Below are 18,208 nucleotides of genomic sequence, written 5' to 3'. Positions count from 1 at the left end.
GCCAGGCGGCGGCCCCTGCTCGCGCCGGTCTCCCGCCCTGGAACGCGCCGACAGCCTCCCGGGCGCGGGGCTGCCGCCGGCGGGGCCGCGGTCAGGCTGCAGCGGGCGCATTGCCGGCGTGAACGCTGCTGCGGGCACCGCGACGCGTCCCGGCCCGCCCTGCGGCGCCCCCGCGCCCTTCCGGCGTGGGTGGGGCGGGGCCAGGCCGCGGCGGCGGAAGCTTGACCCGGCTTCCGGCGGAAGCGCCGTCGCTGGCAGGTCGAGCCCGTGCTCAGCTCGTTTCCGCCTGGCGGCCGCCCGCACCACTGGGCCCGCGCCGCCACCGCCGCTGCCGGCCGGGGAAGCCGCCGCGCCGCCGATTTGGGCGCTCCGCTGCCCTCCGCGCGGGTCTTAAGGCGGCGGCGCCGGCGCCCTGAAGGATGTGGCGGAGGCGGCGGTGTCAGGCACCGCGGCCGAGGCAGCCCTGAGCGCGGGGCAGCGCTTCCCCGCTCCGCTCCGCTCCGCGGCCCCGCCCGCCCGCGCAGCGGCTGCGCCGCCCCTCCGCGGCCCGGGCCCCGCCCGCCGCGGCGCGCGCTGGAGCCCCGCGCGGCGGCCGAGGGGGAGCCCGTGAGCGCGGGAGCGCAGCGCCCCTGGGGCGGCGAGCGGCAGGCGGCATGGCCTCGTCCTCGGGCAACGACGACGACCTCACCATCCCCCGGGCCGCCATCAACAAGATGATCAAGGAGACGCTCCCCAACGTGCGCGTGGCCAACGACGCCCGGGAGCTGGTGGTGAACTGCTGCACCGAGTTCATCCACCTCATCTCCTCCGAGGCCAACGAGATCTGCAACAAGTCGGAGAAGAAGACCATCTCCCCCGAGCACGTCATTCAAGGCGAGTGCCCGCCCCGCGGCGCCGCTGCCCCGGGAGGCGGCGGCAGGGCCGGGCGGGCGCGGGCGGCGGGCGGCGCCGCGGGGGGCGGCCGGGCCGCGCCGCGCCGCCTTTGTGTGCGGCCGGGCCGCTCGCTCTGTGCCCCAGGGGTCTCCGGCGCTCGAGCGAGGCCCCGGCTCCTTTCGGTGCTTTTCGCGCCCGTGAGAAGCAGCCTGCTTTTTCGAGTGGCTGCGCAGATCGCTCCTGCGGAGTGCTTTAAGGTCCTGAACTTACTGAAGGTCTTTCTGACTGCAGGCTGACAAAAGGGGGATGTCTGACCGCGTCTGTGGGGCCCCGTCTTTAATCCAGCCTCTTTGTCCGAGTCACGTAAAGAGTTAAATACAGCTACGGGGCTGCCCTTGGAGCCCGATAGCTTCAAAATTAAGCATTCGTATCTGTTGTAGAAAATACTTAAAAATGGCATATGCTGCCGCATCCTTTTCTGCTGTTGACTTGCACTTCCCGTTGCCGAATAAAGAGAGAGTTCTCTCTCTGTCTCTCATTTGTTTTTCTTTGAATTCTGCCACAAACAGGGAGACTTTTTTAACCTTATACTTAAATCTCTAGTGTGTCTCTTCTCGTCTCTGGTTTCATTCACTTTGCTGCTTAAGCAAAGGTTGTTGATATCCATGTCTGCTGCAAACAAATTGATAGCAATAATACTGAAAGTGGCCAGGGTGTTTCGTTCTGCTGCCTGGTAGAGCTGTTACGAGTACCATTTGTAGTAGAGCTAGTTCCAGGGCTGAAAAGATATCAAGTTAATGGGGGAAAAATATATATATATATATTTTTGATGTGTGTTTTGTTTTTGTAACGTGCTACTAGATTCTCTAGTTCAACCAACCAACCAACAAAATCCGTTTCCTTTGTGTGATGCCAACTTGCTCACCAGAAGCATTTCAATACCTGACTGGATTATGAACAACAGAAGAAAATACACACTGTATATGACCTTTAATGTTAAACAAAGTATACATTTTAAAATTGGTAACAAGAAGTTCAGAAAAGTAGCTCCATTACAGAAGTTCAGGATTTAAAGGGTAAAACTTGTGCTTATGCATAGACGTATACTTTGGTATGATGCTTCTTAATACATAGAAAGTTTCTTCAACTGATCACTGGAAGGTTTGAGTTCAGTCCTTAACGTAAGAATAGAGATGGTCTTTAAGGTTGAGGATAACAGATAATTCACTTAAAGTATTTTTCTGCCCAGTAGAAGTGGTTCTTAGAAAACTTCTGCTTACTGCTATGCTAGACTTAGTCTGGATTTTTGAAAACAAAGGGCATTTTTTGATAAGATATCCAAAACTGTAAGAATAAGTGGAAACTGAAATGTTAGGACTGTGCCTTTGTCATCAGCAGGTGGTCCCCAAGCAAGTATTTTGTCTATGCCTTCTTCTGTGTCTTGGAGTAATCGAATTCCAGGATTAAAAAAAGGATAGTTTCAAATTAGATCTGTCCATTCTAGTCAGATTTTACCAAATACAACTTGGAGACATATTGTTTTTATAATGCTCCAGAGATGGAAGGAGTTGTTCCTGGATTTACTGCTGTTCTTATCTTTAAGGATGTGTAGGTGCTGTTCACTTCTTCCAGGCACTGGTTAGTTAGCAGATGACCTCTCTGCGGAGCATGAGGATTTAGATCAGTCATTTTGGAAGTGGTGAGTTTATGTGTATATAGAGGTAGCGTTCCAGCATTTTTGTAATTTGGTCTTCATACATCCTAGATGTTTACTAGTTTGAATACCTCTTGGCATGGTTTTGCCACAATGATGCTAACGAATTCAGTAATACAAAAATATGTTGTTGTCTTATGGTCCTCTAGATATCTTAGTCCTCTCAATTGCTTAAACTAGCTTATTTAGAAGTAAAATGAGGCTAAGGTACATCACATCACACGTAGTCCAGTCTAAATAGCAGCTGCTGCCAAAAGGGATCTGCTTGTTCTGTGCCCTCCCTGGAGCTGGATCTAGTGATCGCGTCGCCACAGGGGTGAGTTGGGGCAGCAGGACTTGGGAGGATGCATAGCTTTCTCTCAGGGGAGCTTGTCAGTCTGACTCTTGTAGACACGCAGTTCCTAGATCCGGTGCAAGGGGCAGGGAAGGCATTTCACTGGGAAGGAGGAAGGGGAAAGAAGGTAGAACTGCTCCTTTTGGTGACAGCCTGCAGCTGGACTCTGTTGGAGGTGGTGTGAAACTACAGTTGGTCACTGTAGGCAGCAGTGGTGTGTAAGATGCTTGTTCCTTTGCTGTGCTAGCAAAAATGATTGCGTGGCCACGTGCTGAACTAGACCCCGCTCCCTGCTGGGCTATGTTCGGGTAGTTGAATTCCCCACTCTGTCTCACTGTGTGGTAGCACAAACACTTGACCAGCACAGTGCCGTGAACCAGCACAGGGAAAGGACAGCGATGGCTGCTTGCATCCTGTGAGAGATCTGATTTGGTAGATGCTCTCAGACTGTGCCAGATGCTCGGTAATAGCAACAAAACACAAAGCAGCTTGCCTGGAGAATGCCCAAAGCACCGAGGCTGTGCAACAGTCTAAGTGGAGAGCGTCTCCATGTCTACTGTGGAGTTGCACGGTTGGGAATCCAATTGTGGGTTCAGGGCTCTAGTTAAAAAAACAAAACAAAACAAAACAAAAAAAAACCCTTCTGCCCTGGCATAGAAAATAGACCAATCTGATGGAGTTATGAGAGTTTCTTATGTGAAAAAGCAGTATTTTATGAGGAATTAGTCTTTCATTGACTTCTGAAAATGAGGAGATGTTGAATCACCATTTTTCTGAAGTTGATTACTTTGTCTACGTGCAGTAAGGTGGGCTGTGAATTGATGAGAAATCCTATAGCATCTCTTCATGAACTGTTAGGATATTGATACTGTTCACTTTAGCATTTAATGCAAAAAAAAGTTAAGGTTTTGAATCTCACTTTGGAAATTATTTTCATTTTAAAGGGAAATAAAAAGTAAAAATGTCAGAGATGTGCATGACCTGGCTGTATTAAAAACAAACAGAACTAATTGTGCTACACTGATTAATTAGAGGTCTGCCCCTTAAGTCCTTAAGAAGGGAAGAAGCTGGAGAAATGACAGTTGTGATGTTGGTGTTTGTAAATTATGGGAAGTTTCCTTTTTTCCCTTGAATATGCTCTTCTGGGATTCAGTTGTTTAAATGTGGTGCGATCATCCTGATCTCCGTAAGACACCAAACTTTAAGCTATCTTAATAGACATGTGGATTTAAGAATCTCTAAAAGAGGTAGAAAGATTCTGAATTTTGGCAGAAATAATACCTGTTTATCTGATGTTTTAGCACCATGCTTTTATAAAGGCATTTGTATTCTTTCCTATGTGAATTCTGTAAAGCCTTGATATGTTTCAGAAAGGTTTAAAAATCTATTGCCTATAATCTATTACGTTACTTAAAATTTCTATAAAAATATTTTGCTGTTCACTTCAGATTAGACAGTTCTTCCTACTCCGATGCAGCAGACTGCCAAGCCTGATCATCATGAATGTTCTTCTGTTGAACATCTATGTTTGTGCTGTGATGGTCTGTCTTAGTGAAGTTAGACTTGTAGGACTCTTAATTTCATATGCTTTAAAAATTACGAATTATGAGTTGGAATAATTTAATGTATATATTTAAGTTTTAAAATTCAGTGAACTCTTAAATATTTTGGGGGCATTTATAGGCCACTTAGGCAACCAGTTCTGCAGCATGAAACATAAATTTGCCTCATATCTGCTGAGGTCATGTTCAACAAGTTCTTGAAGGATTTTGGTGGTTCTATGGAAACTGCAGACTACTTTTTTTTTGTTGTTTTTGTTTCTGGTATCTGGGTGGGCTGAGGCTGAACTGGTATACTGTGTTTAAAGTCATTTAATTATCTCTAAATTAGCCTGTCTTTTAATTTTTAAGAAAAATAGGTATTGTGTAAATTCATTCTCCAAATAAATGATCTCTCTTAAAGGAGTGCTAGTCTTGCATGACTACACAGCTGCACTGTACTGTTGTATAGATGGCAATGCGCTAATTGTCTCCTGAGTACAGGTTGGAAGCTGAAAACTTGCAGAATGTCTCTGGGTTAATGTTTAGGTGTGTGATACAATGGCACACCTCCTTACTTATGGGTACTTATGGCTTACAAAATTAGTGTCAAAATGTGGTATGAATTAGTGTAAATAAGAGTTTGGTTATAACAAGTTATTGATGATGATTGTTGTGTAGTTTGTTCTAGTGCTATTTCTTGAATAGCTTGTAACATAAGGTTGAAGTAGAGAGCGCTATCATTCTGTAAGGAGAACTGTAATTTGTATAAACACTGGAGGTGTACTAGCTATTTTAATAAGCTGAGACTTGTTTCTAGTAAAATTGGTGTTTATGTAATATTTCTGGCATATTTTGTAATAGCTTCCACTTTGCAGGAGGTGTAGGCATATGGAGGTAAATAGGTGAATCAAGAAACAGTGTGCGTTTTGTCACTTGCTCTACTCTTTTTTTCTTTTTTTAACCTTTGCCTTTACTTTCCATTCTTGAAAAGACTGTTGTTGTAGGAGATAGCTGCTTTTTGGATTTTTTTTGTCTGGTGGAAGTATAGGAATTTATTTCCAAACACATTTGCACATGGGGCTAAATAAAAGGATTTCTCTCTAGAAATAAAACAATAAAGAAAAGATCATACATAGTTTATAGATTTTTAAAATATATATATTTATATAAAAATATGATGTTAACTTTTTGACACTTTTGAGTTTAGATATTAAGAAATAAATGCAAAAATTTGATAGTTCTAAGGTAATATCCATTATTTCTGTCTTAATGAAAGATCTGTGATCACTTTCCATGCATCATATTTCTGCTGTGTTATAATAGCTAGCTAATTTGTCTTCTATTGAAAACATGCAGCAAAACTGGAAAGACAGAATCCCTAAGAGATTAAAGGTGAACAATACAGACAGGAAGGACTTCTTGGTTGTATAGTTCCTGCTCGATTCTGATATGTAGAACATGGGAGAAAGATGTCTTCAAAGAATAATGCCTGCCTTTTTAGGGACGGTATGAAATGTATCTGAATCTCCTGAACTGTCTTCAAATGCAGGTTAGTTTGGTTGTACTGGACTACCTTTAATTTTTCTAGCCTGATAATATGAAGTCTTAAGTGGTGTAGGAGAAGAGACAGGGCAAATAGCTGTCAGATCATTATGAAAAGAGTGGTTCATCAGCTGATGAAGGAAAAATGCTCAAACTGACAATTTTTTTTTTTAGAAGAACTCTCTTGAATAGACAAGTTGGTATCTACTGTCAGAAGTCTTATAAAAGATGAACAATGTGTTTTCTTTCTTTCCAGCACTAGAAAGTTTGGGTTTTGGCTCCTATATCACTGAAGTAAAAGAAGTCTTACAAGAATGCAAAACAGTAGCACTAAAGAGAAGAAAGGCCAGTTCGCGCTTGGAAAATCTTGGCATTCCAGAAGAAGAGCTTCTAAGGCAGCAACAGGAATTATTTGCGAAAGTAAGTGAGACAGTACTGGCATTGATGAGGTTAAAATAATTAATGCTGTAGATCTAGTATTACAAAAACATGTGCAAGCCTCTAGAAGTAGCCTGTTCCTTGTAGATTGCTATGGCTTATAAGATGCTCTTGACCTTGGCCTGTTTGAATTAGGGAAGGTAGAGACAATAAGATGCTAGTTCGTGTTACTTCTGTAATTTGGTGCATAGGACTTTGATACAAGCAGTTAACTTATTTTCTAGGTTTAAAAAACTTTTTTTTTCCTCAGATACTAAGGCAGGTGTTTCCATCCTATTGTAGAGAATACATTAAGAATTGTTTGGCTGAGGAGATACAGGAATGACAGCTGGTATTTTAGGAAATTACCAATTTTGATACATTAAAAAATAGAAATATCTTTTCTGGACATCAATGCACAAATATTCTCGTAGTGTTTGAAAGAAATGTTTAATTGTTGAGAAATTCTAATTTTTCCCTTCTTTTCTTCCTTTATTCTTGGTAAGATTCTGATTGAGTGAATTAATTGATAAATTTTAAGGAAGCGATTCCCTGCAAGACACATGTGCATAGTCCTTCATGTCTGCCTTTTTTCCCCTCCACAGGCTTCCTAGATAGTTTGCAAACAACTCCAAGTTTAAATTTTTAAAAGCCAATTTTTTTTTATCTTCCTACACCATCTCTCCCTCTCTTTCTTTTGGGTTGAAAATAAGATCGTTCTCTAAGCTAAGTGATGTGAAAAGCATCTCCTTTGTTTTTCCTCTCTCACTCAAAGCATGAGCCTTATCTTCTCCATTTGCTTACTTTAATTTCTTCTCGTGAAAATGCGTTTTCAGTTGTGTTACCGTATCTGATTATTGCAACCTCCTCTCCCCTGGCTTTACTATTCTCATATCTTGCCAAAACGCTAATAACTGTTTTTCATGTTATGAGATGCCACCTATGTTAATCTGAAGTGAATAACGAATTTTAAGGCATTTGAAGTTTCAGCATACCACATGGCTCTTGTCAGCCTGCAGGGGTTTAGTTATGACAAATTCATGTGTGTATAACTTTTGTCTGCCTATGCTGGCATTAAAAAGACCAGTATGGCTTCTACTGAAATAAGGGTTGGATTTACAAGTAACAGTTTGATACCTGTTTTTTTCTTAATTTTTGTTCAAATAAGTTAACATAGTCTACAAAATAAAAAGCAGCAAAAAGGTGTGTTGAGGAAATACTAGTTCCTGGGTAAAATAAGGTGACGTTTGTTTGTTTGTTTGTTTGTTTTATGTAAGCCATGTTTTGTCTGAAGAATGTCCTGTTGAGGGTTTTGTGGGGTTTTTTTTGAATTTTGTAATACTGTGTGTTAATGTCTCTAAATTAGGGCAATGCATACAAGTTTGACAAGATCATATACATTTTTAAAAATTTTCTTTGCTAATATGCAAAATCTTTGTTTATATTCTAAGGTGGTAGTCTGATTTTCAAAAATATTAGTTGTGATATGCTGTTGGAAAAGGTCATTTAATTATTATTGAAAATACTTACTTGAGCACATATTTATTTGTGTGCTTCATCTTTTTAGTATTCCAGATCATGATGCTAATGCTGACTGCTTGAATGGTAAAAGTACCTGCACTAGTTTTAAAATATTTTCCTGTTAATAGTGTGAATGCTTGACACCTATAGCTTGGAGGATTGTAAATACCTGAAGTCAGTGGAATGGCACATCCCAGTGTTAATGCATATCCGTAGGTATCTGTATAACATAAAGGCCTTCACAGATGTGATTTTCTGGGGGGAGGGATCTGTCACTGTAGATTGCAGGTAAAGTTCATCTGTGAAATAGCCTGAGCAATTAAAGAATAAACTCACCAGATCCTGATAAAGGTTCTTAGCCAGTACAACCCAGTGGAATTTCTTTCTTTTTCCTATTTTCCAAATGGCTAAGAAAATGATGTGGTTATAAACATGTCAGTTAGGGGAAGCATGAACAGCATGATCTGTCCAGTGTGAAGTGCTGAGCCTCTGATTCTTGGTGCATGCATGTGCATCACCTTGTTGAGTGTGCAGTAAACTTACTTGTAGCAAGGTCAGTAGGGAGCCCTATTGTTATGTAGAGTGTGATAAATATTTATGCCCCTGCTATATGGGTACAGATGCTGTTGTCTTCCTGTATTTAAAACTTCACTCTCTTAAATTGTTTTCAAACCTTTGTGACGTTGCTGCCACTTGAAGTTGAAAATACTGAAGAGTCCTCACTGAGAAGAGATTTCTACCCCTGTAAAAGTTTGTTCTTTTTATTCTGGAACAGACCAAGGAATTGTGACACTTCTTATAATGTGGGAAGACTCTTTTTTTTTTTTTTCAGTTATACTAAGTAGATAAACTGGTCACTTTTTTTGATCACTTTCCAAAACATCATCCTTGGGCGTCTTGAAGTCTGGAAAACTGCCTAATTTGTGGATGCTTTGGAAAAAAAAATGACAAATTCAGTCAGCGAAATGGGGTTGGAAAGGAAATTATTGCAGTCTTAATGATGACCTGCAAAAGGAAAAAAGTAAAATGTCTGAAGAATTTTAATTTCAAGGAATTCTTTCTAATGCTTACACACAACAAAAATTGAAGCTGTAGCTGTTCCTGAGCACAAGTGACTAGAATACTGTTGAAATAATAGTATCTGCTGAAAAACAAGTGAAAACTCTCAATAAAAGGTGGGTGGGCATCTAGCTGAACTATTTGAAATGTTTTGCTAGCAACTTTCATACCTGTAATTAAAGGACTGTACCATTCTCAACAAAGAGAGCCTCAATTTGCACATCCTCATTTGAGAACTTAGCAAAACAAGACATGTCTTTTTTGATGTTTTTGTAATAGCATGTCTGTGGAGTACAATTGGAGGACAGCACACTTGTTAGCTTTAGTATTTGTATTGTAATCAACAAAGCAGGGTTCTCATATCTGAACTGATTGAATGTTATGGTCCCTTAAAGTTGGAGCTTAAACTTTCCATTGCTTTACCTCACTTAGTTTTTTCCATTAGGAAGTGGTGCTGCACTATCCTTGCAATGGAACTTAAGTACAGTAGCTCCTGCCTCTTGTGTTTGTAAGTGTAAGTGCTCCAAATGGTGGCCTCTTCAGAGTACAGTAGAAGAAACTTTGTCAACAGCAAGAATGAAAGGGCTGTATCAAAAAGGTGTTTATATTCTAGATTAGAGAAAAGATAGCTAAACATCTTTGTACAAATTGTGAAGGTATGTACAATTATTAAAAATTATACAAGACAGCCTATTGGAAACTGCAGGTGCAAATAAAATTGCTTTTAAAGCTAAGGTGCTCTAGAGATTCTTCACAAGTTATCGAAAGACTATAACAATTGAATTCGTGTCTTTAGGCTAGACAGCAGCAAGCAGAACTGGCACAGCAGGAATGGCTACAGATGCAACAAGCAGCTCAACAAGCACAGCTTGCTGCTGCCTCAGCCAGTGCATCCAATCAGGCAGGATCCTCTCAGGATGAAGATGATGAAGATGATATCTGAAATTCACCAGCTGAGTTTCTGTCTTCACTAAGAAATGTTTTTCCTGCACAATGAAAACAGTGAAATGAATGCTTACCTGTAATTTTGTACGCATCATGGACTGGCAATTGGTATTCTAGGGGTGTCTGCTGTTGTGTGCTGTACATGTATAAACTGTCTTTTTTTGAACTCTTGAAGATTTAAGGTTCAGTATCATATCAACTTTGGATTTTTAATGGTGTATATGGAAATTTTAGATAGCAGTGCGTCATTTATTTGATCAATAAACAGTGTTACAATAAACGAGTTTATAAAATATAGTGAGATTTATACAAAAAGCTCTAAATCCACATTTGCATTTCTTCCCTTTTAACTAAACTATAAAATCTTAGAATTTTTAATTGTTTTCTGGGGGAGTGGTACAGTAGACATAATCTGTTACTGGGAAAAAGGCGGAGTTCAGTATAGTAGAGTCTGAATTCTTAGTTCTTTTTAAAATGAGGATGTAAATGGCAATAAATATTATATATGCTCAAATACCACACTTGTTACAAATTTGAAAATGATACATTTTCACCAAGCTAGGAAAAGGTATGTTTAATAGGAGTTGTACAAATTCAGTCATTTTTTGTATAGGGGTGAAAAAGTAAACCCGTGGTTTTATTATGAACATCCATTGAAAGTCCTAACTAACTGAATATTTCATTTCAAAGACTGCCCGGTTTGGAGGACTAATTATTCTTATTATTTCACTCCAATTTAATGTTAACTGTTGTTGATGGTATTTCTTGCGTAGTCCAGATATATTCATATTGTTGAAATGTAAAGCTGGAACTTGATGAAACAGAATTGTTTTAGTTCCGCTGATGTTACTGGGAATGCTTAAGTGTTCAAGCCTACAAAGGCAAAAGCTGAAGCTAAGAGCATGCTTACAGTAAAAGAGGGATTTTATTTAACCTTGATTAGTCATTGTTGTCAGCATAATGCTAACATTTTCCAGACTAGGTTGCCACTGGATTACTAAGGTACCTTGTTGAAAGATAGCATTTTCTTCATTCAAATTGGTTTATAGGTAAGTCCAGGTTTTTGATAAACTATTCCCCAAGAGTGATCAGCAATACATGGAACGGAAATGATGTAGTAGTCCTTTTGATAGTTGATTTGAAAATTCTGTTGATTAATGGATGAGCAGCTGTTCTTTGTGTTGAAATAAAGCACAGTAGTGTCCATTACTGAGTTTTAATGTGTTACTTGAAGTAATATTGGCATATCTTCTGGTACACTAATCTGAGCAGAATAGAAAAGCCACTTGCATACTGCTGTAGATGATCCAATAGCTGTATATCAATGTGGGTTGTTTTTTTAACTTAGGTCCTCAGCAAGTTGCTCTAGTCGGAATACTTGAGGAGGGCTGCAGCAGTCTGTTTACATAATGATGCAAGCAGAAAGTGATGTGCCCATTTTTAGGTAAAGATCTGAACAAGGTACAATTGGCATATTTTCAGATCTCAGTCACATAGTGACTTTTGATTTAAATTTGAGATACATTAAGTTACATATTGAGTAAATGTGAACGCTTCCTTAAATGCATTCATGCAGTGAAAACTCAGAAGAAAGATTTGTTTAAGTGTTTAAGTTTAAAAAAAAATAATAATAATCATGGATACTACATGAAATATGTTAGGCAAGATTTGACTAAGGAAGTGGTTTTCTGTAAAGGTTTAAGTACCAAAGGTAGAAAATCTAGTCTAGTGATACAATGTTAATGTGCAGTGTTGGCTTTTCTAATTTGTACTGTAACACCTTCACACTTTCTATTTTAATTGAGTCTTTTCCTTTTAAATAAACAATATTAGATATACTTTCACGCCTTTTTTTTTTTCTGATGCAGAATTCAGGTTAACATTTTACTGCATCTGGTATGTATGGTGTAATATGTTTGGATCCTTGTGACCTTTCTTTTGGACATTCTTGTGCTTTTTTCATATGCTGTATTCTTCAAGCAATAAACTTCTGATGTGTTTTTATAAAATTGCTTTTATATTTAATGAATAGTCTGTCTTCTTCATTGCATTTATAATGTTATAAAGAAGAACTTTAAGACTATTTAAACACTGCTGTCATTTTGACCTGCTGAACACTTCTTGTGACCAAAGTCTTTGCAACGTGAGTGCTGTTGGATGGCTTTGCTGTTCACTAGGGTTTTTATATATTTGCAAACAATATTTCTGGGCTTGTCCTGCTCTCTTTCCTCTTGGGAAGTGCATTTTGCTTATGTGAATCTTTTTTATAAACTCAACTTTTTAACTTGATCTTGATGCTTGAAAAGTTGGACAAAAACCCCTGAGGTCAGATATAGCCTACTGTTAAAACTGAAAGTAATTTAAAGTGAAAGATCACAGGCAGAGCCTGGGGTAATAAGAATCTGTATCGGTCCCCCATTGAACTGATTTCACATTGAGTCAGTGTTTTTTGGGGTGGTGGTGGTGGTTTTTGTTTTGTTTTGTTTTTTAACTTATAATCGGGAAAACTTTAGACTACTTCACTTATTCAGCCATTCCAGCTGAAGTATGAAAAATAAACTCTATCAGTTTGGGGGAAAAATCAACTTCATTGGCCTCTCAACAAATTAAGCCTTCTGTAATGCTTTTTCTTCCCCCATGCTTCCGTGTACTGGCTATTCAGTGAAGATGCTATTTCTGGAGTTACGGTTCTTCTCATTTTTGGTACACTAGATACGTATACTATAAAGTTTGGTTAGTGAACTGTGTCAGTATTTCTGTCTCAGAAACATATATAAGAATGTCTCTGTTTCTTATATAGAGAGCTTATTAGAGTCTGTGGATTTTCCCTGATCAGTCTGACAGTCTATTTCAGAGTGCTTCTACTGTTAGGTGACTTTCTTGCAAAAGTCTTCTTTTCTATCGCTTTAATAAAGCACGTGTCTGCATGACACTGTGGATAACAATTTGTATTTACCACATTGAAGTACTTTTTAAGGAAGTGTCTTAAGGATTCGAAATACCAACTACCTAAAATGGTATTAGAATTTTACTTCTTAAACATGTTTAGTTTTAAGTTTAATGTTGAAACACTAAAAAGGAATTTCTGCAAGAATGGAAAAAGTCTCTGAAAGCCACAATTATGAATGGTGCTCTTATTTTTTTGTTAAAGTGTCCCCATTAAGAAAGACCTTGTGTGATAATACCTGTGTTGATCTCTTCATAATTTTGAAGCCTAGAGCCAGATTAGGAACATAAAGTTATTTGATGCTCATTGTGGACCAGCAAAACTCAATTACATCTAAACCAAAGCACATTTATGAATTCAGTAATCTTAAAAATGTACGTCTGCATTTAGTTATAAAAAGTTTCATAATGTTGGATTATGTTTCTGTAAAAACTATGCACAAAACATTGTGAAAGGACTGTAGTATGAACAGTACTGAAGAATGATGTGGCTGGCTGATTAAACTGGCTAATTAGCAATAGATTTACTTTCAGTGTTGTACTACAAATCTATCTAAAATGAAAAACTTTTTTTTTGCAGCCCACTCAGAGGGACACTTGCCAGTGTTGAGATGGATTTTGCCCACAGATAAATTACTGTCTAGTTCTTTGGTAGGACTTGCTATAAGTCCTTTTCAGTGTATGTGTTCTCTGTGGCTAGAGTAAAAATTGAGTATGGCTGGTATGACAAAAAGGAGTGTCGTTGGCCTTTTAAAATTTGCTGGCAGTCAGGAATGATAGGTTCATCTTCAAAAGATGCTTTTTGCACTTAGTTTAATTTTTTGATTAAAATGACTATTTCTCTTTTCAGTTCCAAGCCAAAATAGCTATGGAAATGATACAAATTTTGCTGAGAATGTAATGTTGGCATTGAGAGGAGTTATCCTGGGTCTTGGGCACTTGAGGCAACAAGTACACTAGAACTGTATGCTGCTGGAAAGAAACAAATCCAGGGAGTGCCTGCATCGGAGGCGTTTTTGTTCTGTGGCGCTTAGCCATAGCGCAACTGATCTGATACTCAGAGTGGAGGTTTCACAGCAAAAGGACAGTGAATCCAGCCGGATGTGCCAGCTCCTATACTTCAATCATTCATACATCCGATAGTGTATAGATTCTGCCATATGGATGAGCCGTGTAGAAACTTGAATAATCTGGGCTACAAACATGTAGCAGATGGTGGTTCTGCATGTTTTGGAGAAGGAGACATTTGATTATTTTAATTCTTCATGGGAGTGATTTATTGTAATGTCAATTACAGGAGTACAACACAAAGACTTCTGGCACACAGCCTGAACTGAAGGTGCAAGTAAGAATTGACACTACTTGTACAATTTGTTTCTTTATTCTGAGTTTTAAATATAAGGAACTATTATGCTTTACATTTTGGGGGTTAAGATTTGTTTTCAGAGGCATGTTAAGTTATGTAAAGATTACATGCCATTTTAAGGCTGAATGTTTGTGTGGTTGATTTTTTAATACTTATTTTTTCTTAGAAAAGGGTGAGTGTTAATTTAGAGTCACTGAACTCTATTTCCATTTGCTTCAAAGATAGAAGAATCTCCCCGTAGGTCTGGGCTTGGTTTCTCTCCGCCTCCCCTCCCCCTGCCAAGGGTAGTTCATGCTGCCAGAGCAGCAGTCCTCCACGGTGTGACTTGGAACAATTTCCACGCCCATTTCAGCAGGAATTATTTCACCAGTTTTGGTATTATTCAATACTGTTACTAGTCATTAATTGTAGAGCTATCTTCAAAGCATTTTACAAGCGTTATTTAGGTTTAGGCAATGTTACACTGCCTAGTATAATAAAGTTGGTATTTAAACAGCCTGTGCTGTGCTTTGAAGTTAACACTTTCACATGCTGCAGAACTAAAAGGTGGTGCACTGTGTAGAGGAACAAGATGTTATCTTCATGTCAGACTGTGGAATGGTGACTCATCTAGCGAGCAAGTAACTGGAAAAACAAACAGCTTGTATTATAAAAGTCATTATCTGAGATGAAAGCATTTATTTGCAATAGCAGAGTGCTCAGGATCCCGGATTATGGGCCAGGACTGTTTCATTAATGTCGTGTTCAAGTTTAACTGTGTTGCCTGTAGAGTGAAAACCCACAGCTGAATTAGAAATCAAATTAATATTCTTTATTGCATGAACAACTTCAGATTTTTCTCAATCTGGTAGAAGTGTAATCTGTGGAAGAGAACTAAATTCATCAGAGCAGTGTTAGTAACACAAGAAATCTGACAGTCTTTTACATCCCATCCTGCAGTAGAAGAGGTTCTCAGCTGAAGACAAACTTCCTTTCCAAAAATTTCATAAACTCTGATGAAGAAGGAATATGAGCAACAAAGGCGGTTTCTCTACTACAATGCAAACAGCTGTCTGATGCAAGTTTTCATGTATAGATGATTATTTTTCAGGCATGTAAAAATCAATACTTTTAAAAAAGGCAGTAGAATAGTGACTTCTTAAATGTGTATTTACATACATCTTCCATATTCTCTGACATTTTTAGATATTCTCTGTCTATGATAGCTTAATTGTCTGGGATTGTTGGGTAAGTCTTGCATGAAGCTAAACTCATTATCTTTAAATTATAAGTAACATTATTTTCTTGCTTTCAATATGTTCTAATTATATTGCAAAATTTGAAATTGTTGAAAACAATCCTGTTTTCATTTAATTTTTTTTCTGGCAGTTTTTTGAAATACTTCAAAACTGTTTTTAAAAACTTAGTTTTCAATAAAAAGTTTGTTTAAATGGAATTAAAGCTTTTTAAACAAATGAAAAATAGTTTATTTTAATATAGCAATGTTTGTATCATTAAAATGAAAGAGACAATTCATGACTAAATTTGAAAAAAGTATTTATTCTATCTGCAGTATGTGGAAACACAGGGCTACGTTGTCTGTCCCTGCCATTGGTGAGTTATCTTTTTCCAAAATGTAGAAAATGCTTGTGCTATGTTACCTATTTTAAGAGTGTTAGTTGATATTCTGGAATAAAAATAGCCTGTCAGACTTTTCTGTCAGGAAAATGAATAGTCTTTTCACTTCTGTACCCAAAAAGGCAATAAAAGGACTGGGCACAAGTAGAAATGGCCCACCTGGGCATGTAACAGAATACTTCAAGAACCTGCCTAGGTAAAAGTGTTTACTCCAAATCAGCTTCCCTTCAGAGATGAAAAGGGTCTGGGGCATGAATGAAACAGTCTTGAGGGAGGAACCATAGTAGCAGACAAGCCTGGAGAGAGAGAGGCCTTTTTCATTGATTGCTTTAGTTGTGCTTTTAATTAGTGAGAAAGTGACTGAGGATTGGACATTGCCCTAAAATGACATCTGTGGTATTGACTGTTACAAGAACATGCTTTAAAAGCACCTGCTTTAGAAACTCAGAATAAAACTTCTGAATGCGGGAATAATTCTCTCATATGCATCCATCTTTGGATGTATTTTTGTAAAGTGCCTCAATGGTGAATAAATCTGGAGGGACCAACTGAGTCCTCAAATTCAGCCAACTTTTGGATTGGTGCTGAAAGTGATGTGGGCTTTATTTTACTGTGAAAAACTGTGATAGGAAATGGTGACCAATAAATTCTTTTTGCAGACTGGTTGTTAAAGACACAAAAGAAGTAGCTTTCTGAGTTACATATAGGCAGTCCAATATGTAATAAGGTAAAGTGAATGGGAAGTTCTGTAAGCTTCACTTGGTGCTTGCATATTTTTAGACACTAGAGAATCCACAAGTGAAACGTAGGAAATGAGAATTACTTAGACCTCATAAAACAAGTTATTGCAAGATGAACTCCAAGTATTTCTGGTACCTTGATTTTTTTCAAAGCTGATCATACAGTGATTGCAATAGAGATCAGTGGAAAGTTAGCTTTAGTAGACTTCAGTCCTGCAATTTTGATGGTTTAGAATTTAAAAGGAAAAATATTAAGGATCACCCGAGGTTGGCTGGAAATGGAGCTTAGAGTTTGCCAGTGACAGCACTAGAGGTTCCTGCCTGACCTCTTCCCTGCCCACCTCCCTGCTGGGGAGCTCATCTCAGAGACTTGAACCCTTTGCAGCACATCTGCTGGGTTATTGGCAGCATCTCTGCTGGCCTCAGGCTCTGCTCTAGAGGTTGAATCATGGCTCAGTCAGTTGCTGAAATGTTTACTCCCAATCTGGCAGGAATATGCAGGACCACATATATGATCTAGTTAGCAGATAAGAAAGCCAAATTTACATGGATAACCTGATGAAGCCAGACAGGACCTGAAATTAAAATCTATTCCTATTTCTTCCCTGATCTTAGGATTTGATTTTTAGACTGACTCCATCACCTTTACTTTCCTAGTATCTTCCTATGGAAGAAAAACAGTGGTACTGCACAGTGTGGGCAAAAAAAGCAAGTAATGGAATTGAATCCTTTGTACCTCATTTTCAAAAATCTGTCAGCCGAGGAGAGCTGGACCTAAGAAGAGTGCCCAAGGTAGCAATAAATCTAAGGAGAGCCCCCAAGGTAGCAGTAGATCTAAGGGAAAAGCTTATCTCACTCTACTGAGATGCAAAGGGAATATATAAGAGATCAAAGGAGAAAGACTTAATAGGATTCAGTTGGCCGCCTTTTAGATTTAATGTGCATCTTATGTCCAAAGAGTAGGAGTTGCTATTTAACCAGTTTTAAAGAGAGCCTCAAAAATGTAATGTTTATGAAGTAATTTTATTTTGGGGTGAAGTAATTTGTATTTATTTTTATTTTTTCTTTGGAATTCTTTTAAAATTTCTGCTAATGAAATAGTCTCTGGTCAGAATCTCACATGGGACAAATAAGAACGATAGCGCTGTAGGTATCTTTGTTAACATGAGAGAAAATGACAGAGGGGAGTAATGGATGTGCATACTGGGATATTCTATGCACAGCACATTCTGTTCACATTTCAAGTGTTGATTTATTTACTGATTCCTGATGCTCTTTTAAAGTGATTAATAGAGAGAGAGAGGGAATTTTCTTGGATATGTGAATGACTCTGAGTTTCCTTCCAGACTGTGATCCTTTGCCAGTCCTTTCATGCCAGAATGTAAATGTGGTATTATGCAACATGGACATCAACTTTCTCATGAGAAGAGGAGGTACCGTCACAGATTTACAGCAGCAACGGAGGAAGGACACTTGAAAGTAAACCGCTGACCACTGCAATGAGTTCCTTTCAAGGCTCTGGAAAACGAGAGAAGTCACAAGATCTGCAGGGGTACGGAAGGTAGGATGTTCAAGTGATCATTGACCCTTTCA

The 18,208-nt window shown here is 39.1% G+C and overlaps 1 protein-coding gene across 2 annotated transcripts; it reads left to right on the top strand.

Annotated features, from left to right (window-relative positions):
- The first annotated feature begins 209 nt into the window (after positions 1–209).
- Positions 210–11,971, top strand: DR1 (down-regulator of transcription 1). Of its 2 annotated transcripts, none has more exons than XM_064515909.1 (3): positions 210–873; positions 6,261–6,424; positions 8,071–9,783. In XM_064515909.1, exons 1-3 carry the CDS (start codon positions 654–656, stop codon positions 8,113–8,115), a joined length of 429 nt encoding a protein of 142 aa, XP_064371979.1. In that variant the 5' UTR covers positions 210–653; the 3' UTR covers positions 8,116–9,783. The 2 variants fall into 2 exon arrangements, with proteins under 2 accessions (XP_064371979.1, XP_064371978.1); XM_064515908.1 differs by lacking the exon at positions 8,071–9,783 and adding an exon at positions 9,798–11,971 and having other exon boundaries at positions 213–873.
- Positions 11,972–18,208: the final 6,237 nt, after the last annotated feature.

Source organism: Dromaius novaehollandiae, chromosome 8 (assembly GCF_036370855.1).
Source record: "Dromaius novaehollandiae isolate bDroNov1 chromosome 8, bDroNov1.hap1, whole genome shotgun sequence".
Lineage (NCBI taxonomy): Eukaryota > Metazoa > Chordata > Aves > Casuariiformes > Dromaiidae > Dromaius > Dromaius novaehollandiae.
This window is presented reverse-complemented; position numbering and strand designations above follow the sequence as displayed.